Source organism: Rhamphochromis sp. 'chilingali' (genome assembly GCF_963969265.1).
Source record: "Rhamphochromis sp. 'chilingali' genome assembly, chromosome: 5".
NCBI classification, from domain to species: domain Eukaryota; kingdom Metazoa; phylum Chordata; class Actinopteri; order Cichliformes; family Cichlidae; genus Rhamphochromis; species Rhamphochromis sp. 'chilingali'.
In genome coordinates this window covers 26350877-26378841 of record NC_137932.1, presented here as the reverse complement: position 1 = coordinate 26378841, position 27965 = coordinate 26350877, and the positions used below count along the sequence as shown (strand labels likewise).

The 27965-nt window shown below is 43.2% G+C and overlaps 2 protein-coding genes across 10 annotated transcripts; one reads left to right on the top strand and one right to left on the bottom strand.

The window, feature by feature from the left end:
* Positions 1-215: 215 nt before the first annotated feature.
* On the bottom strand, positions 216-14413 carry bub1 (BUB1 mitotic checkpoint serine/threonine kinase). Of its 3 annotated transcripts, none has more exons than XM_080882731.1 (24): positions 14336-14413; positions 12690-12749; positions 12060-12201; positions 11753-11949; positions 10191-10231; positions 10002-10078; positions 9866-9915; positions 9118-9302; positions 8934-9025; positions 8343-8707; positions 7846-7886; positions 7650-7769; positions 7343-7453; positions 7084-7168; positions 6298-6382; positions 6017-6194; positions 5835-5898; positions 4964-5751; positions 4751-4851; positions 4425-4586; positions 3664-3821; positions 3337-3514; positions 2393-2499; positions 216-2303 (listed from the first exon to the last, which is right to left on the bottom strand). In XM_080882731.1, the coding sequence occupies exons 3-24, from the start codon at positions 12150-12152 to the stop codon at positions 2105-2107; spliced, it is 3477 nt and encodes a 1158-aa protein (XP_080738857.1). In that variant the 5' UTR covers positions 12153-12201; positions 12690-12749; positions 14336-14413; the 3' UTR covers positions 216-2104. The 3 variants fall into 3 exon arrangements, with proteins under 3 accessions (XP_080738857.1, XP_080738856.1, XP_080738855.1); XM_080882730.1 differs by lacking the exon at positions 14336-14413 and adding an exon at positions 12903-13107 and having other exon boundaries at positions 7084-7165; XM_080882729.1 differs by lacking the exon at positions 14336-14413 and adding an exon at positions 12903-13106.
* On the top strand, positions 13709-23845 carry LOC308397015 (heterogeneous nuclear ribonucleoprotein Q-like). Of its 7 annotated transcripts, none has more exons than XM_080882738.1 (12): positions 13709-13846; positions 14449-14608; positions 15633-15751; positions 15864-16085; positions 17544-17720; positions 18108-18243; positions 18368-18573; positions 19751-19900; positions 19977-20098; positions 20191-20572; positions 22275-22356; positions 22533-23845. In XM_080882738.1, the coding sequence occupies exons 1-11, from the start codon at positions 13844-13846 to the stop codon at positions 22311-22313; spliced, it is 1716 nt and encodes a 571-aa protein (XP_080738864.1). In that variant the 5' UTR covers positions 13709-13843; the 3' UTR covers positions 22314-22356; positions 22533-23845. The 7 variants fall into 7 exon arrangements, with proteins under 7 accessions (XP_080738864.1, XP_080738863.1, XP_080738861.1 ...); XM_080882737.1 differs by having other exon boundaries at positions 22494-23845; XM_080882735.1 differs by having other exon boundaries at positions 22272-22356.
* The last annotated feature ends 4120 nt before the right edge of the window (positions 23846-27965 follow it).

The following is a 27965-nucleotide window of genomic DNA, read 5'->3' as shown; positions in this document are numbered from 1 at the left end:
TTTGTTCTGCCTTGCTGCTTAATTAAAAAACTAGTTTAAGGTGTCCTGCATATGTGATATATATTTTTTCCTATATGAAGTCATTCTTTTTTGAACAAAACTCAAAACACTTCACTTCAACAAATCTTTCAGTCATTTCTAAACATGAAACACACACGCTGGGTAAGTTTTGGGTTTTTTTTGTTGAAGTTGAGACTTTAAAAAAGAGAAAAAAGTTGTTTTAAAATTTATTTTAAAAGATGAAATCATGATGTCTCTATAAATAAACATGCAGGTGGTGAACTGGGGGTGTGATTAAAAAGCCATTTAAAGTAAAATGCATAGTTTGAGATTATACAGTACACATTAGTCTCTTTAAAGTCTTCATTATCTGATGATAATCCGAGCTGAAATCACCAGATTCTAAAAAGCTGGGACGCTGTGAAAAATATCCATAAAAACAGAATGTAAAGATTTGTAACTATTCATCATAAAAAGGCAGCGACACGTCTCAACGGGGCAGCAAAAGTAACATGACTGGACAGAAAAACAAAAAAAGACTTTAAATATGGAATCATCTACAGTAAACACACTCCTGATCAAAAGTCTAAGACCACTTGAAAAATGGCAAAAAAAATCATATTTTGCATGGTTGGATCTTAACAAGTTCCAAGTACAGCTTCAACATGCAGCAAGAAGAAATGGGAGTGAGACAAAACATTTAATGAGCATGCAATTTACTGAAAACAAAGCTTAAACTGAAACAGGCTGTTTTACAGCTGATAAAAAATTTAGGAACACACCTCCAAAAAAAGAGTAATGAGTAGCTCCACCGTTATTGTTGATCACTTTAAAAATTCATTGCGGCATGCTTGATGCATGAGGTGAGTGGGAATATTTTTCCAAGTGGTGAAGATGGCCACACGAGGGGCATCTACTGTCTGGAACTGTTGTCCATTTTTGTAAACTTCCCCAAAGGTTCTCAATTCAGTTATTACTGAATCATCAATATCATCATCACCATCCTTTAGTTATGCTGCCAGACTCAGGCTGCTGCAAGACTTCCCATGATGCACTGGGAATTTTATACGTCACCACTCCCTTTCATTAACTTGATTTCTCTCTTCTCAGGTTTGTTTCGTTCTCATCTCTGCTCCTATCAGGAGATTGCTGCTTGTCTGTGATCCTGGTTCTGTCTCGTTCTGCTAAAAGGGAGTTTTTCCTTCCCACTGTTGCTGATAGGGGATCATCTGATCAGAAAAGCCCCCTTATCTTTCATTTAAATGTAAAAATATAGACAAAAAATGAAGCTTTATATATGAAATCCATTTTCGTTCAACATAACTTTGACACAATTCTCCTTCTCAGTGAGGCATGCTTGTTATTATTATTAAAATTATTATTACACCTGCATCAATGACAGAAAGATAAAAATAAACGCCGTTTAACAGAACATGAAACATTACAACTTGTGTACAGTGAACATAAAACACTCACAGGTACAAATATCTTTACATGTGACTGATAATCCAGAAATAAACCCATGAACTACGACCATCTTTCCACTAAAATCACACAAAAACATTTTGATGTTTAATGTTTCTCATCATAAGATGAATGAAAGAAGCTGAATTCAATGCTGTTTTTAAAATTTAGAATAAAAGCAGGTCAACATTTATGCTTTATCAGTTTATGTTTGTCTCCTGCCATCTTAATCCCTGTTTTCAGGCTGGGACATTTACCAAAGTCCCTGCCTCACTTACTTCCTGAGATTGTCAGTGAGACAACAACATCAAATTTTTATATGTTTTGATTTGTCCGGTTGTTTTAATGAGAGAAGAAAAAGGTCAAAAACAAAACACTGAAAAACGTGTTACAGTGAAGCTTCAAACAGACTATCGTTTGTTTTTCAAGGGAAAAAAAACAATAAAATTGTTTCACAAAATGGGAACAAATTCAATTTAAAAAGTGACCTAAGAGAAATATACATTTATGCATTTGTACGAGCTGAAATGCTTCACTCCTCCCGCGATGCGTTCACAGTCCGATGTGTCAAAGAGTGTGCGCTTAAACGAGTGCAAACGGAGGATAAACAGCAGCCTTTTTTCAGAGCGAGGCATATCCGTTATCTCCGCACCGTCTTGCGGTTCTCCAGCAGCAGCACCACCAGCCGGCTCTTAAGCGTGGGTAGTTTGTTGCCATAGTTCTCCTGCAGAACCGTGTTCATCCGGCAGCGGAGGCTCCGCAGGCTCGGCAGCGAGCCGGAGTCTGGAATGTTCAGCAGCGTGTGAAACAAGTCCAGCCACAGGTCGCTGTGAGGGTTTCTGGGGGGGGGGGGGTTTACCATCAGCACACATATGCACAAAAAACGAGGTCAAATAAAGACAAATGGGAGCTTCCTTTGAGCACTCACCTTCTAAACACGCCGTTCGTCTTCCACACGCCTCCTTCGTTGGTCACCTGCATGTACGTCCCAAACAGCATGCAGTACACGGTCCCCGCAATGCCAAAGTAGTCGGTCTGAAACCCAAACAACAGTCAGACCTTCAGAATAAAACTCGTTTTCCATCTTTAAAAGGAGTCTTCAACAAAATCTCCAGATGTTTCTTTCTATAAAACATGTGGGGCTCCAGATGTCGTGGTTCACACATCGGGTGACATGCAAAAGCTCTCTGTTTGAGAACAGAAGGCGACAAGCCTTTTGGCTTTGTGTCAGGAAATGATCGGCTATATGAAGGCACAGCTGAAAATAGCCTCCTATTAACCATCAAAAACAGTCATCAGGTCATGAAATGTGTTCATGACACTTCCCGGTGTTCCTCTGAGTGTCTGAGGGACGCCTGAGAGTGATGATCAGCTGAACCCTATAATCCCCTTTAAATCGAGAGAACTCGGCTCATACAAGATCTACAAGAGCTACAAGATCATTTCCCATAACATCATGCTCTTTTCATTCAGCCAGCTGACTGAGTGACCTGCAGAGATGAAACTCATCATACAAAGACACAGGCTACCATCACAAACTATCAGCTGTGCAAATCTAAATATGAATTATCGCGAGGAAAATGAGACCAGCAAGACCTTTTAATGAACCTGGAAACTTGATAAGCTGAGTTTTGGACTTTCCATTAGATTAACAACACTACAAAGTTTCCCGTACACAACTCCAGGGACAGAAACAACAAACACTGGGCGCTAACCCACAGAGACATTACTCTTAGCTCTCAAACACATACAGAGTATGAGAGAAGCTGCAGCTCAGGAAAAACCGCACTACTGTCCAATGCTGCTGAAACGTGGCAGTGTTCGACCCTCCCTGTGTATGTTAATGCCTCTTCTTGTCCTTGCTGTGCTCACCTGGTAGTTCCACGGTTTTCCACTCAGCATCTCTGTGCACTGGAAGCCCGACGTCAGGCACTTGGCAGTGAATGCAGTGCCTGCTGGGAAGAGCTCCATGTCGATGCTCTGCCCGAGGTCGACAAGGACCAGGCCGTGGTCCGTGCTCTCTGAATCAAAACGCTTGTTCTCCAAGAACCTGAAGGACACGAGTGATGACGAGGCGTTTCAACAGAGCCTGAAACTGAAGTGTCGCGAGGGGAGGACCGGGCCTGCCCGCCTCACCTCTGACACTTTTAAGCTGCAAATACGAGCAGCACAGAGATAAAAGCAGCGTGTGATTGGTACCTCTCTCCCAGCAGGAAGTTGTCAGGTTTGATGTCGGCGTGGATGATGTGGATCCTGTGCAGCAGCTCCACCATGTGGAGGATGCAGACGGTGAAGTACATGACGAGGGGCTGAGGCATCACTTTGTCACTGAGGGTTCTGTACATGTTCACAGCGTTCTGCAGGTGGAGCAACAGCATTACAGTGAAACAGAGAAGCTTTAAACCGACCGAATAGTCTCTGCAGACTCCACAACAATGGTTTAAACCCTCATAACAACTTATGGGGGGAAACTGTTTTTATTATTAAGGCTTGTATTTGTAAAATTTGATACCAAATAGGCTGCTTGGCTTCAATTCCACTAATTAGAGCCCCTGAACTGGACGTCTGGACTGTGTACTGTTTTAGCCTTTTTGGAGCATTTTTAATGACATCATCTGACGAATAACAAGGCTGCTGTGAGGTTACCGTGCCAACAGACCGACCCACATGTCCAAGCTCAGCTGTGGCAAGCAAAACTCTAGTATTTAAAGTTTCTCTTCCTTCATACTGATTAACAGTCTTTGTCATCCATGTTATGGATTCATTATGTGCTCAACTTATTGTTTAATTCACTGAAAAGTGACCACTAGAAAATTCTGTAACAAAAGTCAAGTTACGTAAACACAGATCAAATCCGAAATTATGGCGCAAAAACTAAGAAACCAACAAATTACTGGATTTTAAAAACATATATACAAAAGTAAATTCATATCCATAAATCCACACTGACGGTAACTGACCAGTAGGGTGCCGTAGCTGTGAAGCTCACCGAGCAGCACGCTCCCGTTATGGAAGAGGTGAGCTGAGTGCATACTGCTGTAGAGGTGACGGACGTCGGGCCTCAGCCGAGCGTCGAGCTGGGTGTTGATGTAAAACTCCCAGGGATTGGCCGGCTTCTGAACCTGCAGCGAGGACACATGTGAATCCTGCGGTCATGTCCAAATGTCTCTGAGAACACGGTTCATTTCTGAGATGATTCAATAAGATTTGTTTCACCACTACATTAAAAAAAAGGAGCTGAGTAACACAGAGACAGGGACGCGGCACTCTTCATCCGCAGCCTCACCTTTAAAACGGTCTTCTCTAAGGTCACGGGGTTCGTGGCCTGGTAAACTGTCGCAAAGGCTCCCTCTCCAAGAACGCAGTCCACTCTGAGGGACTCCTTTCCTGTCACGACACAAACATTCATCGTTTCAATCAACACAGCGTACAGTTTTTCTCTGCAGCTGGATCAAAGCCAGACTTCCACACCTAACGGAGCAGGCGCTGCAGATCTTACCCATGCTGATGGTCATTTTTGGAGTGATGTTCGGTATGTTGCACTGCCAGGTGGTGCAGCGCGGATGTGTGGCGAGAGGCGGGCTGAGTCCAGACAGCAGGCTGGAGATCAGTTCGGTGTCCCAGGGATCCGACATCAGCTGGACTGCCCCCGTCTGGGCTTTCTGCGGCGTGTCACTGTTCATTGAGATGTCAGCGCTCAGCCTCAGCCCCCTCTCTGGACTCATGGGTTCATCCTCCCTGCTGATTGATGTCGGGCTCATGGGCACGTCAGCACAGAGCTGTGGGTGCCCTGGACTCATGGGGAAGTCCAGATTCTTGGGCTGATGGGGACTCAGGAAGGCATCCAGGTCTGGCTCGGCCATGGCCTCTGGGCTCCTGATGGCTAGCCAGTCTGGTTTGAGAGCACCCTCGGGGTTCATGGGAACGTCACAGACCTGATTCTGGGCTTGCTGGGGGCTGCTGGGGATCTCTAGGTCCTCCATGATCTGAAAAGGTTCGCTCATGGGTCTGCCTGAGATGAAGGAGGCCTGTTTGGGTGGCTGCTCGGGGCTTGCATACACCTCCCAGCCGGGCCCCGCTGTCCTAGAGGAGTCGGCAAGACAGAGCGTCTGGTCCCTGAAGGAGAGCACGCCGGGAGGAGGAGGCTGCACCATGGTGAGTGAGGACGCAGTAAGGCAGTGCTGGGCCGCTGCAAACTCCTCTCCCACGATGGTGCCCTGCCTGGCAGAGGAGGGCACCGTCTGGCCGACGGTGCTTTCGTCGGTCGGACTCTGCTCCAGGATGGGGCTAACAGAGGAGAGGACACATCTGTGACATCTGCACTGATAACAGTGACACGAATGGGCAGTGGATACCTGAAAACTGATTACCTCAGCTTTTTGGTCTGACGCCTCAGGTAAGCTTCTTCATCAGCTTCCCCCTCACATTTATTCTCTGTGGGGCAGAAACATTTATTATTTAGGGAAACTTTAAATTACTTTCAGCTTGTTGTTAAAATGAGACAGGTGCGGAGGCTGCGGGAGGAATAAGCCGCAGGTTTGGCTCCTCTTACCTCGGTCCTCGAGGAAGTCGCTGCTGATAAAGGTTTTGCAAGTGAATGGCGTGGAGACGAACTGAGCCAGCATGGCGAAGTCTGTGGTGCTGTTGGGACAGGCGGCGAGCGAGTTGAGCGAGTTGTAGCGAGCTCCCCACATGGTGCTCTCATCTGGGATCAGATCTGAAGGAGTCTCCTGATGAGGATAAGAAAAACACGAGGATGTGAACCTGAAACAAACACACCAAACACTCGTCCAGAAATCTGGAATTTAGCTTAACATGAGTAAATTCACTCACGTTGGGTTTGTCTGCCTTTGACACCGGGATTTCAGCCAGAGCTCTGACTCCTTTAGGCTTCTCGGCATCAGCAGGAGCAGCGGCACTAAACAGCACAGAGACAAAAATAACAGGAACACTTGGCTGTCATGAAGATGCACTTCATTTTATCCTCAAGGTTTCACAGCAGCACAAACATTAAGATGAACTGATCTACAAAAAACATACGACAGAATGAAATGTGTGCCGTTCTGCACCTTGACCCCAGCAGCTGAAAGAGTCCACGACAAACAGGAATTATTTAAAAACGGGGGTTTGTGGGTTTTTCTCATAAAATAAATGAAAAATATGTCTGTGTTTGTTTTAGCAGCCTTTAGCAAACACCATTTCCCAGAAGCCTTGAGTGTTTGTGAACTAGGTCTTTCCTAGTAATGACATTTAAATCTCAGTGTGAGTTCAGTGAGACCTGAAGCTGGAGATCACATCAACATCTGAGTGGAAATCAAAAGTTAAATCCTCCTGAAAGCTCTTTTATTGCATTCACTACACGAGCTAACAGAGTAAACAACTGTTAAAAAAAAAAAAGTCTATAAATTACCACCTTTATTATTCATATTCAAAATTAAAAGCACTAAAGTGTCCCCGAGTCTTCTCAGGCTGAAGCACAAAATTCTCTTATCCTGGATAAGCAGAAGAAGATGGATGGATACAGGACATCCAGCACAGACAGAATATCACACAGGTTACATGGGAGTGTAACATCACAGCTGGGGTTTAGGGTGTCCACAGTGTGGGGGCCATATTTACCTGCCGTTTTCTTTGTTGTCGTCATCCTGAAAGATGGTGAATGGAGTCGTGGTGGGAGGCTTAGATAATGAGGAGGCTCCTCCTGCTAATCATCAGAGACAGAATAATTAGGTTATCTGGAGCGAGACCAAGAATCAGTCTCAGAGGTTCAGGCCTGAGTTTGCTTTGACTCAAACAGGAGGAACATTAATTTTAAGCACTGGTGACCGGATCCAGTTAGATTCTGTTATTATCCCGACTGTGTTCAGAGCCTATTTACCGCCTATCCAGAATCCGGCTTCAGACTCCTTCTCGGCAGCGTGGAGGACTGATGTGCTGCTGAACGGTTCCTCGAGTAAGGTCGGAGCCTGGAACATGTCCATGATCACGCCTGAGTCGACACAAAGAAGAAAAGAACTCAGTGAAGGAGTTTTTACCACAGCCGCCAAAGCCTGAGCAGCAGTGAAGAGCAGTTTGATTAAAGGACAGAGACATAACATGAAAGTAACTCTTTGAATCCAAAAACATTAAATTTGATATAAAAACACCTCTGACGTGACAGCAAAGAGACAAACTGTCGTGCTCACCCAGCGCCTCTCGTGTGTTGACAGTAGGTGATGGCAGCACCCGCGACGGCGTGGCCTGAACGAAGCCGAGCGAGTTATTAGGAGTGACGTGAGACAGGTTAGCTGTGGCTCCCTGCGACACTGAGAGGGACAGAGAGGGCTGTGACTACATCTACCAGAGACACGCAACAGCTCGACAAAATAAAAGCACACTTACCATCAAGCTTGTCCTCAGGCTCTGCAGGCAGACCCACATCCCTGAGAGAAAGACAAGATCAGTAACGCATCTAAAATCATTTCAATCAGCCATCGAAATCATCATCATGTGTGCAGGAGAATTTCTAATAAAATCGGAATACAATTCATACACTAACTGACTAAAGAGAAAGCTGCTTATTACTCCATTACTTATTGTCACAAACTTTATGGCACAGGCATCATGTAGTGATGAGCCCAGCAGCAGGGCTTGAACTTTAACAGAAATCAGACTGTCCAATAATAAAACGATGAGGGACAGAAAAATAAAAATAAACTTGTGTGGGAAACACGGGGGGGGGGGGGGGGGGGGTTTCCTAAAAAACGTCTCTGTAGCTGTTCTTACATCTCGCATTTTCATGATATTAAATATTAGGTTCAATGTTTTCCTTGCACAACCAGAAACCTATGCTCCACAGAGTATCAGAAGCAGTGTCGAGGGAGTTAGAAGGTACCCACGTTGCATTGTTCTCTGGGGGTGGGAGCCTGTCTGTGCTCTCAAAGCTCACAGGCTGATGAAGTGGCGTATGTGGGACCGCTGAGGCCCAGGGGAGCGGCTCCCGATCTGCAGACTTCTGCAAACCCATGTCCCGCTCAGCTGGGACAGAGGGATGATGGGATGCCACCGAACTTAGCGTGTCAATGTTCTGCTGGTGAGGAGGTTCGGGAATGCTGGCGGCGGCCTCTTGGATGAAGGTCGGCTCGGTGTTTAATCTCAAGCCAAGAGAGCGCCGGCTGCTCAGACGGTTTGAGGGCGGAGGTTGCTTGAAGGAGGGTTGGGTAAGACTCGGGTTTACATCGGCAGCAGTTTCTGCTGCAGGGGGCTGAAATAAAGAAGAAGAAAAGCCTCTCAGACTGACGCAGTGAACCCGATGTGCTTATCACTCACTGTTTTCATTCTTGGATGCTGCTAGAGCAACTTTGCATGATTCGCAGCTCAGACTAATCCTTATTTGTCTATTTTTGCTGGCACTTTGGCTTTGAGCCTGAAGCTTAGGGCTCTGATGCACATTCAGCACAGCCTATTGCATCAGGATGCTTTTGTCTTACCTTTTGAGATGAAGTCTGTCTGATTTCAAGATCGCAGAAAACTTTCTCCAGCAACCATTTATTCCTCTCCTCACCCTCGCTCAGTGTCAGCGCTGACATGAAAACAATAAAAAGGACATTTACTAGAAATCCAGACAAGTGTTCGCAGCACGGATTTATTTTAGCTGCAGAATTAAAAACTCACTGAAGTCTGTCTCGTCTTTCTCCTCCTGCTCAGGGAGCTTGCGGAAGTAATTCTGAGCTCGGGCCTCTTCGAAGCATAGCTCAGATTCGTCGCAGACGAGATCTTCTACCGTGTACTCGGACACGGTCTGAATGCCAGAGCCCTGACTGGTGGGAATTGTCCCGGAAGTCTCAGAGCGAGAGACTCTGTGAGCGACAGAAGAAATCAGGTGACATCATGCTGTTAAGATCCTCGAAACTGTGCGAGTGTAGATGAATGTAAAGTGAAGCTCTTCTGCTTCTATTCTCTGTCACAGAAAGCCCATCCCAGTACACGAATTTTTACATTAACTGGAAGAAATTCCACATGAATCAATCCCTGTGAGCCCAAAGCCATCATCAGGCAAAGCTACTCTAGGATCAACAGCTGACATTTGCCACATTATGAATTTCTAAGATGCTTATTCCACCTTTGATGAGATAAAGGAAGACAGATTTAAAAAACAGAAGATCTTTTTCCAAAAAATTCCAAATAAAACAAACAAACCCTCCTAAGACACTTTTATTTACTGTTCCTGTGGTTAATGTAAATCTAATTTGCTTCCAGAAACACAGTTAAAGGGTGACTTAAACTCTTTCCCCCCCCCTATTTCTGTCTTTGAGCCTCTTCCTTTTTCATCTCATGGCTGTAACATGTTGTGTTGGTACGAGCGCACTCTGCTGACATCAGAAACAGGAACCCCAAAAACTGAGTTCAGTGTTTCACTTACATGTCGATGAATTTACTCGCAGGTGGTTTGGAGGGACAGTCCACAGACATCTGTGACAGAGGACGCACAGTGTGAATGGAAAAGCAGAAAATGGCATTCATGCACAATTAGGATGAAAAACCAGAGATAAACACACCTTGTTCTGAGTGACAGGCTCTCTGTGGGGCACCTGATTGGTTAAATTGGAGTTCTGCAAAGGGTTTCGACTTCCTCCTTCATAAAATAGACATATAAAAATAGTCAGACAGTAGAGCAACAATAAAAATTTCTAAAGAAAGAAATCCAACATTATATAATAAAGGAACTTTTAAATAAACCATCTTACCGGACACTGCCGTCTCACTTCTGGTTCTGGTCTGAAACTGCCTGCAGATCAGAGTTTCTGTTAGCCCACAGTATATAACATGCAGCACAGTAACATACCGCTGTCACTGCATGTGTAGAGTGACTACACACAGCCAGATATCATTCACATTAGAAGGCCAGATTAATATCCAGGCTTCAGTTGTTAACACAGACTTTAAATTCTTTCACTTCTTAATTGCACCATCCCTAAAAGATTACAGCAATATTAGAGTTTCCATACCCCAGATTATGTGAACGTCCTGCCCAGACGAGAGTGACGTAAATGCCATCATCAGAGGGTGAACGCGAGGCTCAGAGCAGATGCTCACACTTTATTACTGCTGGGGCTTTCCATCACGCTTCCTTTAGACCAGGAGTCTCAAACTTAAATGAGCTGTGGGCCACTGCTGGCACGGTCACCTCATGCAGGGCTCTAGACCAGGGGTGGGCAACTCCAGGTCTCGAGAGTCAGTGTCCCTGCAGGTTTTAGATGTGTCCTTGAACCAACACAGCTGATTTAAATGGCTAAATTAGCTCCTCAACATGTCTTTAAGTTCTCCAGAGGCCTGGTAACGAACTAATCATGTGATTCAGGTGTGTTGACCCAAGGTGAGATCTAAAACCTGCAGGACACTGGACCTCGAGGCCTGGAGTTGCCCACCCCTGCTCTAGACTAACTTTTTGCCGTGGTTGCACTGGTGTGCCTAACTTTTTTTCTTAGGTGCACCAGCACAAAAGTTAGGTACACCCAAACTTTTCAACCGGCTAGTCGCACCGTGTGTGACACAAGAATTTTTTTTAGTTGCACCACTGAGAAATTAGGGCCCCGGAACGTCTTGCTCAGACCAGAGTGATGTAAATGACGTCATCAGAGAGTGAACACGAGGCTCAGAGCGGATGTTCACACTTTATTACTGCCAGGACTTTCACGCTGCTTTCATGCTTCTTTTAGACCAGGGGTCTCAAACTTGGGACTTGGGACCAAACTTGTGTTTGACAGCTGCCTATGTCTGCGTACAAGTGTAATTCTGATCTTAGTCATACAAACTGAAGAAACTATATCCAAATACCAAGACCACACCAGTGGTGATGCCTGACAGATGAACATCGGCAAATCTCATGTCCTGCAGAGCTGATGGCAGATGTTCAGCGTTCTAGAATTCAGCGCTTTCAAGAGCACTGTAAACTCAAACAAATACTACAGTATCTGATGTCTGCAGGTTCCTCAACTTTTTTAGTAGTTACACTGAAAACAAACCACCGGCCACCATGATGATAGCTGCCCACTAGTGAGACCACATATGTGTGTGTCGTTTTAATACTTTTAATACAGTAACAGGCTGGAGGTTGGTTTAACAACAGCTACACCACAACACAGAGGTTAAACCACTTCCACACATTTCAACTGGCATACTTTCTCTACAAAACACTCTGAAAGGTATCTACATAGGCCAGACTCCCACCGACACTGGCACAGACAGCTTTGTATTTAACCGTCTGAGGTTACCATGAGAAACTTCGTCTCACTCTTCAAATGCTTACTTGTATTCATGGAGAACAGTGCTGGCTGGATGAGCTTGGTTCTCCAGCGCTTTCTGGTATACTGCATCAGCCTGTTCATGCAGTCCTCTCTGTTCAAAGTGCTGAGCCCAGGCCACATACAGGCCAGCTGTCCTGGTGCCGACGCCCCTACTGAAGACCTGACTGTACAGGGAAACAGGGTCCACGTAATAACTTGCCTGTAAGACACAGTGAGGCAAGAAAAGAGCTCGAGTAAGACTTTATCCAACTTAAAAAGATACAAACTATGGAGACAACTGTAAAAATACAATGTTTTAATCAGACTTACACATTTGATGCAGTAGTTCACATATCTGATGTCATTCGCGTATTGCTCGACATTCAAAAATCTCTGGATGAGACGCTCAAACACCAGCAACATCCCTCTGCCACCATCTGTAGGTAGCCTCTGCTCCAGGTACTCCACAAACCTAAAGAAGCACCCAGAGAAACTTGCCTTCAGTACTTCTCATTTTGTGTGCATCTTTTTGTATTAAATCATCAAAAAATGATTCACAATATTTTTAAGACAGACTATTATTGTATTTTATTAAGATATTACGCAGTTATTTATCTTTGAGGCTGGTTGGTTTGCTGTTTTGTGTGCTCTGAGACAAGCAAACATTTGTGATACATATATTCAGCCTTAATATCCAAAAGTGTTATTAAATAACCTAAAGCTGGAAATAGACGGTAAAGAACAGGAAGTGTGACTTTGAAAAGTAAATCCAGGTCTACTTCCGACGTCAACACTCAAAAATGAAATAAGCGGACGATCATTTGTTATGTACCTCCTGTGTTAAGGCTGTCTCTTACACTCTTACAGGTTTCAATATGATTTCAATGGCTGCAGGACTAATAACTTTTCCTAAATTACTATAAAACATTACACATCAATGAAAACAGTCGAAATTCTCACTTGATCCAGGCGTCCAGTGGGTCGTCACCTGTGTATGAGGTCAAACTGTTTTCAAAACGCCTGAAGGGTAGAAGTATGAGTAATTAAAACATGTCTGACAGCTACGTTGTTTATGAATTAGTTATAAAAGATCCATACATTCATGTTAGCACTGAAGCTAACCCCTTCAATTGAGCTAACAGCGGCTAACGTCCATGTTCCATCGTGACTTACTGTAAATACGAGGCGATATCCATTTCGCTTTAAGTTAAAAAAAAAAAAAGTTCTCCCAAGAAAACCGATAGTAAACTTTTTTGTAGCACTTAATTCCTCTGGTTTGATTGTTTGCTATCTAAAAAATTCGCATATTTAGACTTGTTGTTGTCCTCCGAGCCGCTAACGTTCCCCTTACATTTCAAATTTCGCGCTAAGCCAATAGCGTTTCAGAGGGCGTGGGAAATCCACGCCCATAACACGTGACGCACAGGCGTAAAAAAAATTAAACAAAAGGTATTAAAAACTAAAAAAGATCACACAAAGTGCCGTCTATATTGCCCTTTCTGTGAGATTCAGTTTATTTTACTGAGAAAACAATGCTAAGTTTTACTATTGAAAATTTGAAATGGACGAACGCCATGATTTTAATTTACAGGTTCTCCAGTTGAAGGATCAAAGTAAATAAGACTTTACTTCGAAATAATCCGAAAGCACCTGGTGTCTATGTGCTTAAACATCTTCATAATAAAATTGCAAGAGAAAAAATAATCATCTGAAATTAATTAATTTACTCTAAAAGCAGTGTTACATTTACACGTACATTGTATAGAATATACATTTAAACAAGCAGTATATTTAAACTAAAATACAGACATCTCTTTGTTGTAAAATAAAATAAAATAAAATAAAATAAAATAAAATAAAATAAAATAAAATAAAGAATCACTGGTTCAACGCCACCGTTCGAAGCCCCAAAGTAGCCCATGAAAAGCAGTTTCAGAAGCCCCGTACACGCAGGGGGTGGGGTGGAGAAGCGGAGTTTGCGACGTTACGTAGCCGCCATTTTGTTTCACCGGGAGTAAAGAAGCCAGCCTGAGAGCCCCGGCGTGAAAATTTCCCCTCATTCGGACTACCTAAATTACGGCGGAGCTGCATCGTGCACCCAAATTCAGATTCGCATGGTACGTACGCTCTCGAGGCAACGAGAGGGGATGTTAAATTCGGCTATTAACCTGCAGCTTTCTGCACTCTAATGTTCGATGCATTGCACGACCGGGTGCTGTTAGCATAGCAGCTCGTTTTCATGGCTAGCCGGCATTTTGGAAAAATAACGGGCCTGTTTGCATATACTAATGGGAAAATAAATGTGCTCTACGTTATGAGTAATGGGCCAAACACACGGAATCACCACAAATTGCACGTGCTTGACCTTTGGATCTTGTTTAACTAATGCTAATCTCGTGCATTTTGCACTTCCATGCGTACCGCGCTCGGTGAGGCCTGTGATCTGTACGAGCCACAGATGTTAGCTCACAGACGCGTGGTGACTACATGGATGCCGCCTTTTCTGCTCACTGCTTAGCTGCTTGTTTGTGTGCTGTTTGGGCAAGTTTGTTTTTCCGCTGGCGTCTAACACGTGGTGTTAGTTTCGCAGCGTCTGCAGGACTTGCCTGTAAACCAAGTGGACGATGGCGCCAAACTGCACGCTTGATGTTGTTGTCCCACTTTAGTACGGCGAGTGCGTTGCTGCTGGTGGTAAATGTTTGCTCACTTCTCTGCGCAGATGTCTGAAGACATGGCCACAGATCACGTTAACGGGAACGGGACGGAGGAGCCGATGGACACTACAGCCGAGGTGACCCACTCGGAACACTTCCAGGCTTTACTGGAGGCAGGTTTACCTCAGAATGTCGCTGAGAAGCTGGATGAACTTTATGTAGCAGGTAAGAGAACGCCCTGCCTCCGTTTTCAGCTCACAGTGTGTGCACAGATAAATCCACCCTCCAGCACACAGTGTGAAAGTCAGTAGTATCTGAAATTTGTGAATGAAATGTAGTACAGTACCTGGAGAGGTGATGCAAACATTACAAACACAGGAGTGGTGTGCTGGTCTAGCCTGCTTGAGATGACATGGGGTAGCCCATGAACCAAAGTTGAGTTTGACTGAGTTAAAATATTTGTCATGAACTCTTTGAAATCCTCTGCCACTTTCTCCTTTGTTGTTCAGGTATGTTTATTAGTGTTTAATTACCACTAAAACCTTCCTGCTCCTGAAGGAATGTCAGCACAAGTTAATGAAATTTGTAATTCAGAGCAATATTAACTCTTTTTCGTGTCTTTACTGGTTATTTTGTTAACCAGTAATAAAATAAAACGATGACAGTGAATTAAGCAACACCCTAAATGAACAACAGTGAACAGGGAGCTGATTCAAAGTAGTTAAACCAGTCGTATCAGCTGCTGACAGATGGCTGAGGGAGCATCAGATTGATCATTGTCACACTGAAGTATAGAAATCAGAGCAAATGAAATAACTCCTGTTACTACAAAGGCCTGGGTGAAGGTAGATGGAGGCCAGCTGGCAGGAACAAAAGAGCAGCTGTGTGTCCACGGCAGGTCAACAGGACTGTCTGAACCTCCAGCAGATGGTGACAAACACTGAAAGGAGACCTCAGGGCTTCTTCAGCCTCCTGAAACCTGGCAGTATGACAGGAAAACTTTTATGTCCATAATAATGAAACTGCTTCATACCTTCAGCTGTTTTACTTTGCTTCCTTTTGGATTACATTGATGATCCATCCTCAATCCTCTGTTGCACAACTGCACGAGTCCCACTGCCTCTGTGAACCTTCTCACCTGTGCTGAGTATTGATGAAGTTGATCGGGTTTCTAAAGTTGTATGGGGGTGTTTCTGGTGGGGTCATGTGCGTTTGCCAGTTATTTTGAGGTGTGTTTTGTGTCCGTCAGGCCTGGTAGCACACGGTGACCTCGATGAAAGAGCTATTGAGGCTTTGAAAGAATTCAACGAAGATGGAGCCCTGCAGGTGTTGGTGCAGTTCAAAGAGAGTGACCTGTCACACGTGCAGGTGAGTTTTAAATCATGCGAGACATGAAGGGAACGCTCGGCTGTTTATTTTTACCCCCTAACGGCAGCTAAATGTCCAGGTTTCTAATTTTCTGTTGTTTCTTATTCCCCAGAATAAAAGTGCCTTTCTCTGTGGGGTGATGAAGACTTACAGACAGAGAGAGAAACAAGGGACTAAAGTTTCAGACTCCATCAAAGGACCAGATGAGGCTAAAATCAAAGAACTCCTCGAGAGAACCAGCTACACACTCGATGTTACAACCGGCCAGAGGAAATACGGCGGACCCCCGCCAGAGTCCGTGTACTCGGGTTCTCAGCCCCCTGTCGGCACAGAGGTACTCCTCGTCAATTCATAGAAAATAGGGTCTTGTATTATTTCCTGAGATGTTACATTTTCACATCATGTCATTGGAGAATTTGGTTGTTTTGAAATTAGGAAGCTGTAAACAAAAGGCAGGCACAGACAGAGGTGCTTTAAATGGTTAAACCCACGATCAGAGTGGCGTCAAGATTCACTTCATTAGCTTCTGTGAAGCAGGAATCACTGCTCTGCTGAACAGGCATAAACGTAGCTAAAGTAAACTTACTTATATTTAAGATTTTATAAACCACCACCAATGATTTTGACAATATTTGGTCTGAAATTTTATTCACAGAGGTTTTAAAACTGATACATCAACACTGAGTTTGATTTATAAAAAGTGTTGGGAAGAACATGAAGCAGAAGAAGAAGAGTTTCTTTTAACGAGGTGAAAATTATGCGAGGCTTCAGTTTCTTACTGCTGAGAAAAAAAGATGTATAAATTAAACTCTGAGGACCTAACGAGATGTACTTTGAGTTTTAGCTGCACTGGGGTATATATTTGGTGTATTCAGATATGCTGACTTCGCTGTGACAGGTCTCGCAATGTGATGTGGGCTTTGGATCCGTAGATGTTGATGTGAATTGTTTGCGTGTCATTGGCCTCACGTGGACGGGGGGAACGAATGCACTGCTCAGTTTATCCTGTCATACAGTCACCTAACGGTGCAGAACAAGGAGCATTTCTTTGCTGGATTAAGTGGAGATTAGTAAAGTTTGGGCTGTCAGTTCTTCTATAGCATGAACAGTTTCAGCATTCTCTGTAGTTCCTGTGGTCCGATACTAGCACCGGTTAACTCATCTTAACAGATGAGGCGTTTGTGCAGAAGGCCCCTGACGGTCCAGCTCAGTTATTCCTGCCTAGTTTTTCCCTTCAGCTGTTTTTACGTGGGGTTCTCCACACAGTGTGGTCACCTTTACCTCCTCACATGTTCTCCTCCTCAATATCAGTATCTCACACGAGGTTTTTCTTCGCTTTTCATGAGTTATGGTGCAGTAATATTTGTTTCGGCATTATCACAAGACTGAGCGTAGCCAGTTTTAAACTTCTTAAAGTGTGCAGCACAATCTAACCCGACACTGTCTCAGTGTTTACCAATGTCAAAATGCAAGGATGCATAAGACTGCAAATATTTCTGTGCATATTTTATATCAATATAACTTTACTGAGCTTTTTAACATGCACGTGTTTAAAAAGGCGTAAAATGTGATTTTCCTGTTGGGCAGCGTTTATAGGAAAAAGCTGTACAGACATGAAGTGTTTTCAGTCCACTTCACTGAAGCAACTTTAAGAGTAACTCCTAATTAACATAAACTGCACTTTTGAAATGAAACCATTTTCAGCTGGTTAACTAATAAATATTCAATAAAACCAGTTGCTTGTGGGTGTTTATATTTAGAATATCCTTCTTTCTTTTTTGTCCTCTTGTAGATCTTTGTTGGGAAGATTCCCCGTGATCTGTACGAAGACGAGCTGGTTCCTCTGTTTGAGAAGGCCGGTCCGATCTGGGACCTTCGGCTAATGATGGATCCGCTGAGTAGCCTGAACAGGGGCTATGCCTTCATCACGTTCTGCAGTAAAGAGGGTGCCCAGGAGGCTGTAAAGCTGGTGAGTTTGTCAGGAGCACGCGGCTGAGCATGTCGCTTTTCTAGAAAGTGACGGCGTTCAGGAGACCTGTCACTTTGTAACGGAGGAAGCTGTAGCTCAGGAGGTGAAGGGGGTTATATTCTGATTGGAATGGGTTTTGCTGGTGGTTCGATCCCTGCTCCAGTCTGCATGCCAAATATTCTTGGGCAAGATGCTAACCCCAGGTTGCTCATGAATCTGTGAATATTAGATATAAAGCACTTTCGCATGAAAACCATAGAGAAAAGTGCTGCATGAATGCGTGAATGAGGCGTGTTGTTCTGCTCTATGAGAATAGGTTACCTCAAAAACCTGTGTGCTGGAAAGGTTTTGAGTCTAATGAGAGTCCATCGGCTTTATTTTTTGCAGTGCAATAATCATGAGATTCGCCCTGGCAAGCACATCGGGGTGTGCATATCTGTTGCCAACAACCGGCTATTTGTTGGTTCAATTCCCAAGAGTAAAACAAAGGAGCAGATTGTTGAAGAGTTTTCCAAAGTCACAGGTAATGCTTTCTGACAGTTTTGTTTTTCTAAGAATGCCCTGCTGTCCTCGTTATTCTGCTCAGGAACACCCAGACTCTTAATATTGAACCACAGGCAATGTTTTTGTTTTCTTTCTTCACCCAGAGGGCCTGAGTGATGTCATACTCTACCATCAGCCCGACGACAAAAAGAAGAACCGAGGCTTCTGCTTCTTAGAGTATGAAGACCACAAAACGGCCGCTCAGGCCCGTCGCCGGCTAATGAGCGGCAAGGTGAAAGTTTGGGGCAACCTCGTGACCGTGGAGTGGGCAGACCCCATCGAAGACCCCGACCCAGAAGTCATGGCCAAGGTGAGCATTGGGAATCTGAAGTGTTCTTCAATCTTTAAGCCATAGGTGTCAAACTCTGGCCCGCGGGCCAAATTTGGCCCGCAGCCTAATTACATTTGGCCCGCGAAGCCATACCAAATGACCATTAGAGCTGGCCTACTGGTATTATACAGCTAACATAAATATAGTTTAGTATTAAGCTTTGCTTGTTCCATATTCAGTTTTTCAGCAAAACTTGTTTGAGTCCATAAGAAAAGATTCATTCTTATATCTGGAGCAATAAATATATTTCAATAAATATTAATGTTAGCCCACGACTTTGTTCCAGATTTGAATTTTGGCCCACTGTGTATTTGAGTTTGACACCCCTGCTTTAAGCCAACCACCCATGAACTTAATCCCACCTCTCACTTTAAGGTCTGAAAGGCTTTTGTCCAATTAGTGATTAAAAGCTCCATTAAATAACCAGTAACTAAAAATAACCTAAAGCTGTGGGATTTAAAGATTACAAGTTATTCCCCCCCCCCCCCCCCCCCCTTTTTTTTTTTTTTTTTTTTTTTAAATGCTGAACTCGTTTCTATTGAAACGACAGCAGAGCCAGAGTTAAAGCTGTTAATGAAGAAGGAAAATGTTAAGATCAGATCTCAATCTTTGGCTCCTTTTGATGATCGGATGTCAAATTCTTGCATTTGTAGCTGACTCTCCAAAGCAAACCATGTCTGTGTTGCTGATTCCAGTAGGAGGCCCTGCACTGGCAGCAAAACATCAGTGCTTATGCCCTTTGTGCTGTCTTTGTTTTTTGTTTTTAAACACGAGATAACAAGCTAGATGACACACATCAGCATTATAATGAACTGTTGTATTTTTAAATGTGACGGTGGGTTCATAAAAACTGAATCTTGCCCTTTTTTCCCCTCTTAATTCAGTGATGCAGAAAGTGCCGTTAAACAAGCAATACCACTGAAATCACAAATCTTTGCCATTTCTCTGTATAATTTTAAGGCAGGTTATATAAATAATAATAAAATATTAACATTTAACTACATTCGTGTTGTTGAACATAAATCTGTTTGTTCATATTGTGACCCTTTGTCTTCTTTAAATCAATCAAATTTTCCAAAATATGTGATTTTACTGCCTGCTGATAAATGTGCAGGAGGAGATGAGCTGATTAAATCTGAGCTTTACTTTGTTACAGGTGAAGGTTTTATTTGTGAGAAATCTCGCTAATGGCGTCACGGAGGAACTCCTGGAGACGTCCTTCAGTGAGTTTGGAAAGCTGGAGCGAGTGAAGAAGCTCAAAGACTACGCCTTCATTCACTTTGAGGAGCGGGACGGTGCGGTGAAGGTATGTGTTACCCTGATGGTTGGCGCTGGATTAGAAACGAGGTGCAGAGACGTTAAGTCTTGTATTCTGTGTCCAGGCACTGGAGGAAATGAACGGGAAGGAGTTGGAGGGAGAGCCAATCGAGATAGTGTTCGCCAAGCCGCCCGATCAGAAAAGGAAGGAGCGCAAAGCCCAGAGGCAAGCGGCTAAAACGCAAATGTAAGAAATGTCTTCTCGAAGCATTCTGAGCAATCAAAGCTTTGTTTTTGTCAGACCTGTCTTTCTAACCCGTGCCGTCTTACTCTCATCAGGTACGATGACTATTACTACTACCCTCCCCCTCCCCACATGCCCCCTCCCAGCAGAAATCGGGGTCGAGGAGGGAACAGAGGCGGCTACGCCTACCCTCCTGACTACTACGGTTACGAGGACTACTACGATTACTACGGCTATGACTATCACAACTACCGCGGTGGCTACGATGACCCCTACTATGGGTACGATGACTTCCAGGCCCCAAGCCGGGGGCGGGGCGGGAGCAGGGGCGCACGGGGCGGATCCTCCCCGGCCAGAGGACGTGGCGGCTCGGGGGCACCCAGAGGGAGAGCAAACTTCTCGCAGCGCGGCGGGCCAGGACCAGGTCGTGGCGGGCGCGGCGCAAGAGGAGGCGTGCAGCTGAGAGGGCGAGGAGGGGTACGTGGTGCACGGGGTGGCCGCGGTGGAAATGTAGGAGGAAAGCGCAAAGCTGATGGGTACAACCAGCCAGATTCCAAGCGTCGCCAGACCAATAATCAGAACTGGGGCTCTCAACCCATTGCTCAGCAACCGCTCCAAGGTGGTGATCATTCTGGTAACTATTCCGGTTACAAATCTGACAACCAGGAATTTTATCAGGATTCTTTTGGGCAGCAGTGGAAGTAAACCCCGTAGTGCTTTGATAACAAAACCCGTGTTTGTTTTTGTCTTTTTATTTAGAGACTTGATCTGATTGGCCCTCAATCCCATACGGTTGCCTGCATTTTTTTTCTTTTTGTTTTCCTCAAAATTGGTGACATCTGGCAAGATCTCCTTTTTGTACATATTTTAATAATCCGCTTGGACTCGTCTTAGTCACACTCCCACCTGTTTCTGGCGAACTGGTTTTCTCTCTTCCTTTTGGGGTTTTTATTTTTTATTTTTTTAAAACGACGAAAAGAGAAAAAATACAATGGGCGTTTAAAAGATTTTCCATAACGGAATTTGAAAAAAATTTTAGATGCAAATGTGCTCGAGCTGTCTATTTGGCTATAGCTTTATGTCTGTTTTTAGAAATTCTGGTTACCATGTTTTAAGTAGCTAACGGCAACAAAGCATATGTCTCCTAAACATGTATTTAAATCCAATGAATACGATTTGTATTGTCAAAAAGTAATGCGTGTCTTGTTATTGAAAAGAAGAAAAAAAGGACCATCGTAGTCCTATGGTTTTTCTTTTTTTGGCTTTACATTTTGGCTTGTATTCTTTGCTGTTTGTCTGCTTTAATAAACATACACGCACTCGTGTACAAAACTTCAAATTGTGTTGCAAATTCATGTTTCGGCAAATTCTCTCTTCAAATTACCTTCAAATTTAAGGCTCCTTGTGGAAGAAAATGGACCAAAGGTTTGCCAAATGTTTGGCCACGTGCTACAGTGTCACCTTGCATGCCATCAAATTCAAATCACCTTCTGATAGTCGGCATCTCTCAAGTGCTCTGTATGTGTAGTGACATACTCCATCCTTATGAGTTTCTCTCATGTCCAAAGAACATTGTTTCACAAATTGGTGTCCGAAATTCACTCTCAGCAGCGTCAGGGTTAAGCCCCGCCCCCTACAAGTCTCTTAGTCCTTGTTATCAGCTTTGGTTGGGGGTTTTTTTGGGAGGGGGGGCATAAAAGCACAATTTGATTTGTTTCAAAGTGAAGCTTTTCCTTGTCCCAGAAGGATCTACTTAGCTGTTGAAGGCCTGGATACTAATCTTGCATGTTTTACTCTGGAGGTCTGATAATTGTGCTCTTGTGCATGACCTGCTTCTAGGTGTTTTGTTTTTATTTTACTCCCCTTTTGCTTTTACTGATAATGATGGCTGCTCTTACCCCCCCCCCCCCCCCCCCCCCCCCCACCTACCCCCTTACCTTGCTCCCCCTCCTCCCTCCCTCTGTCTGTCTTGAGCCGCGTCTCACCTACTGCACCTCGGTTTTACGTTTAATAACCGGCCCGGCTGACTCTGCTCGCCGTCTTCTCTTTAAGGCATTGCCATGTGCATGTTAACGTCTGAGCTTGTGCGTGTGAGCTCCAGAAACTGTAAATGTGTGTAGATGTGATGCGATCCTGTTTTCAGTTCTCTAATTGCTTCCTTTTGTTACCTGACTAGCAGGAAAAAGGGGGCGAGGCTGGTCCTGATGTGTTGCTATGAGGACTGACGGCGACGCACGCTGCGGGCTTCGGTGGATGAAATGGTAAGGTCAGCTGACTCAATGGTCCAATGGTTGTCCAGCCTTTTATTTTATTTATTTTTTGATTTTTTTGATTTTCAATGTAAAGGAAGGTTTTTTTCATTTTGTTTTTGATCATCTTCGAACTGCCATGTTTGAAGATGATCAGAAGAGTAAACCCCACCTCCTCCAACCCTAAGGCAGCCATGTGAGATGTACTGAGGTCACGGTGGACATCCTTCTGGAAAAGGCTTTGCACTTTTTTAAATTGAGGCTTGGAGTGGTGCAGTGGGACTTGTTGTTTCTGAGTTTTTGGACTGAGACGTGTGAGGTGCCGACGCCTGGGTCTCGCAGGAAAACTGGTTCACGAGCTACCTCGGTTTCACGGAAACGCCTCAGATCATCTACTTAAGGAAACTGAGACAGGGCTCGAGCCTCTCCGACCTTGCAGCAGAGCACTTGATTTAATTGAGGCTCTCGCTGAGACCTGGCACCAGCCGGTCCTGTGGGAGCGAGCCTGAACATGCCTTTTTTTGCTGTCTTTGTACATGAACTGAGTGACAATGAAGTTAACGGACAGATTGTTTTGTCTTTTATTTGTAAGGCTTGAAAACCACAGCCCTCCTCTTCTTCATGTCTTCCACAGCCTGACCCAACAGCTGTCTTAACTACAGATTTAGGATGTCATGTGACATCCTGCCATGTCTAAGAGGGTCTGGAAGAAAATGGGTTACATGTTTTGCATTGTATGTATGCCTCTGTAGACTATCATGCCATGTATGTATGTGCTTATGAGAAATTTACCTGTGGTGTTGACTCATGACTTCTCACTGGTGCGAGTGTAAAGGAGAAATTTACTGCTGGCTGCTCAGTATTTGGAAGGGTGGGAGTTTAAGGCTTGTTTTGATTGAGAAGATGACCAACCAAAGAGCCTAAAAGTAGTTTTAAAACTTAGTTTTATACTCCTGCGATTTAAAACTGGTTAAAAAGAGTAAAAATATAGTCAGACATGTTAGAATGAGAGTAAAACATTTTAACATCTGTCTGTTCTTTCAGCGTTAAACGTTGAAGGGAAATGCAGACCTTGATCTGTGGTTTTATTTGAATCAAAAGGAGATAATTAATTTCTTCAGAAAACAAAATTTAAAACAAGTTTTTATGCTCAGTGTCAGATAAAAGCTTTTTCTTTGTTTATTTATTTTTTTAACCCTGACAGATAGGGCTGTGCGATATGACAAATCTCATATCCCGATAGAAGACATTTATCGTCCTGACAACGATATAAATCACAAACATGTCATATTTTCTGTAAATTCTGACTCTCGTCCAACTCGACTTGCATGAAGTTTTTCCAGCTAGGCGTCCTTTACCCTGATTCGAGTGTTTTAACCGATGCATGAAACTATACATTTTTAGACATAAGTTGTAACGGCCACCATTTTCTTTCGAAGTTTGTGTCTAAGGTTTATTTTTAGCACCTGACGGCTTTTTTTTTTTTTTTTTTTTCTTTCTTCTCATCCCTAAACTCTCTGCATACTCTTTGACATGATTCAGTTTATTTTGAAAAGTCTCAACAGGATCTTGAGCTTTATTGTGAAAGGTTTACGTGGAAAACAAACAAGCGGACAGCGGAGCCACGCCATGGTGTTACCGTCGTTGTTGCTAACGACAACACGTAAAAACAGACGCTTGTCCGTCAGTAGTGTGGTTATATTAAATATGAGAAAGAGAGAACTTTAAGAAATTAATATAGCCACTACAGTGACCATCAAAACGATGAAAAAATATTGCTGTAAACACTTTATTTTAGGACACTACGAAACAAACGATAGCGTAATAGGAAACAATAGACGTTTTTATATCATCTTATGATATATATCGTTATATCGAACAGCCGTAAAAGGCCACTGCAGTTTTGTCGTCAAGCCACTCGAACAAGGCTACTTACAGGGTCGGCCATCGTTTAAAAACATTTTAAAATGGGTTCTGCAGGAATACTCGTAACTTGTTTTCCGCTTGATGTTTCTGTTAAAATACTATATTTGGAAAATATTTAGTAAAAGGGGTGATGCCTCCCCCCCTTCATCTTTTGTAGAAACACCCATAAGTCAGTGTTTTTAAAAACACTTGTCTCTAAACACGTACTCGTCCTTTAGAGCTGAAATTTTAATTATGTTGCATCTGCTCTCGTGAGAGAAATGATCTCTGAGCATGAAAGTTGAAATGTATGCCGCTATGACATCGATAAACGCCAGTTTGACCATTTTGAATAATTTCAGAACTTTTAATAATGACAATATAATGAATGAATAATTAAATTATTTTGTTTAGAAACTTGTTTGGAGGTAAATGGTTTGGTCGCTAGGTTTTGGTGGTGTTACCCCCACCATGACGCTTTCATCTTTGTTCTACCTCGCAGAGAGATCAATCACTCTGATCGATTAGTAGAAAGAAAAGAATGATCTGTTACACGTCCCTTTAAAGTAGAGGAATTCTGGGAGATCGGCGGCTCCAGAGTCACTGCATTGTAGCCTTTGGAAGGACAATGTGAGGTTGGATTTCTCCTTTAAGCTCCTTTCAGTGCATTTTTGTGTCTCTGCCTTGTGTTGTGACCTTTGACCTTTGACATGAGCCCAGAGGCTTGGTCTCATGTTGAGCTTTGTCCCATCTCTGAGGGCCGTGCTGCTGCTGCTGCCGCCGCCACCTCCTCTATGGGGAAAAATAGAGCCACATTAGTGTTTGTTTCCATGTTAGACCAGACTTGATTTTATGGGTCAACAATGTGTTTTTGTTTGTTTTTGCTAACGAGTGTGTTTGCAGTTTGCAGATGAATTGTTTTATACTGTACAGCGAGGTGACGTAAACCTATTTTTCTAATAAAGCCATGGACTTTGAACTCGGCTCTGTCTTCTTCTATTTTGAATTTTGCCAGTGCATAATCACATTTCAGAGAGCCTAGAAATATATTGGTGATGTTTAACATTTATTAAATGCCTTAGCTCAACCCAAGCTCAAAAGAAAGAGCAGGGGTAGGCAACCTTTCTGATGAGTGCCATCTAAAATTTCCTCAGAAGTCAGTGTGCCATATGATTGCATTAGCAATAAATTTACTTATGCTCTATATCAATAGTTACACACTATATAGAACAACTTTATACAATTATATTTGTGCGCAGATGTTGGCAGCTATCAGCGACTAGTTTTCAGCTATTTTGAAACAAAAAAGACTTTTTATCCATAACAGCAAATGAACTGTACAACAGAAAATGCAAATGCTATTTATGGTCTCCTCACAACAATGATAAGAAAAAACTGGGCCAATATGGCATGTTTGTTAATACAGAGATACACATGTTAATGTGATCTCTGGTCTCCCACTCAGAGACACAGGTCCCCGAGTGTCCAGCGTTCAGACGGCTACCTGAGGACTCGTGTGAGAGAAAATCTGCTCACACAGATATGTAGAGCCAAATACTGTCAATAAGGCATTTGCAATGTTCTGAAGACAGTTAAACTTATTTTTAGCCAATTACAACCTGAATCTGATAGTTGGGGTTGTTAGCTAAGATACCGTCATTAAGAAGCAGCACAACTGTTTCTATGCGAGCTAATTTGCGATGTGCACCGCTGGCCCGACCATTTATTTTTTTAATGCACCTTCTCAGATTATTTCACTGCGTGTCGTGCCCAGAGTTGGACTGGGACAAAAAATCGGCCTGAGCATTTTGACGAGACAGACCCACCAGGTATTAAAGCCATAAAGCCTTTGAATGAAAACAAACACTGTTGTGACAGTGATGTACAGTCTTGTTGGTATATGTATGATTTCTATACATTTTATGTCAGATAAAAACTTTGGTTGTAAGATTCATCTAATAAAAGCTAGACATTTTAAATGCGAATAAGAAAGAAATGTACTTCTTTGTGCCCCCCTTTCCCTGTTAACACCCTAACTGGCCCCCTGGCAACACTTTGCTAGACCCGCCCCTGCACAGTTACCAGCTGTCGGCTACATAAAAAAGGATCCTGGTGTTATTTGTCTCTCAGAAACAGTTCATAACTTCCCTTCAACTCATTCATGTCACCTAAGGTAAACCTGTTTCTCCATCACCTGTTCAGCTCCGATGATTCAGTAAGGACATCTCCTGGTTTCATCCTCATGTTTCTTTCTCACCACATATACAAACCGATATCATGACCAGCAGCTTTTACAGCTGTGGCTCCAGCAAACATCAGCTGATACTAGAAATTAATATTAAATAAATTCTAAGAACAGCTGATCAAGCTTAAACGTGCTGCTGTTGTTTAGCGCGACATCCGCTGGTTTCCTCCTTCTGGTGCAAAGTGGGCGATAAATAAACAAGAGAGAAAAGCCGATCAGCTGATCATTGATCAGTTTCATGATTGAAGTAGTAACAGGAGAGGGAGGGGGAGAGAATGAGAGAAGAGGCAGCTGTGCAGCATAAAGACGCAGAAAAACCCCAGCTTTGTGTCTTTTTCCATTCTAGTTTAAGTATATTTTCTCTGAATGTGGGACGATTCTGTATTTTACTGGACGGTTGGCTGTCCTTACAAAACGCTTAAAACACACACAAACGTGATGACAGTATTTAGAACAAAGCATGGCTTATATATATTATCATAACTCTGGATTTACTGGCCTGTAGTTAAAATTTAAAAACTTTGAAGTCCGAATTTTCAATGTGGGCTGAAATAGAAACTCAGCGTGGCTGCAGCTTGTTGCTATGTCAGCTTACATCAGTCATGTGATTTGGAGGTGCAGCGTGTCCGTGGACCACAGAGGGTTAATAACACTCACCTTCCTTCCATTTCCAGAGTGTAACATCCACCCACCTGTGTAAAAAGCGAAATTCCCATGGTGTGGTTCAGAATGTGCTCTGGCACAATCATAAGCATCGCTTGCTACTGAAAACAAGAAAAAAGCCGGTGTTGTGCCAAAAACTGATTTTCGGTATTTGCCAAAAACTGATTGCTCGTATTTAAACTGCTATAAGTAACTTGTTGGGCTATACTATGTGAAACATATGTCAATTGCATCCCTTATGGATGACATAAAGTCATCTTGAGCCACAAACAACATTCGTGTAACAAGGTAGAAGGCGCAATCAGTTTTTGGCAGTGACTTTTATATAACCTTTATTTATGCAGTTAAAAAAATCTCATTAACATTAAAATGTCTTTTGTAAGAGTAAGTTGGCCAAGAGCACAGCAGAAATGGCAGCAAATATTACAATAGTTCTGTAAAAATATTTTAAGTGGTTATAATGTAAGTACAATAACACAGAGTTGTAAAGATACTTGAAAAATGGATAATTTTTTAATTCTCTATATAACCCCTTTGTAAACCCTGTTCACCGAAGTCTATTTACGAATATACGTAAAGATATCACACATAAAAAATACACAGAAACATTGGAAATCAGTTTTTGGCAGACAATCACTTTTTGGCACAACACCCGATCCTGCTATGGGCTGAACCATTTGTTAATGGTGGAGGGGGGGTAACACTATGCAATATGTTCAATTTTAGCATTTATATTCACTGTTGACTGTAACTACGCTCAAACTGTTAATGCTATCTTATTTTAATAAACAGCACTGTCATATGCAAA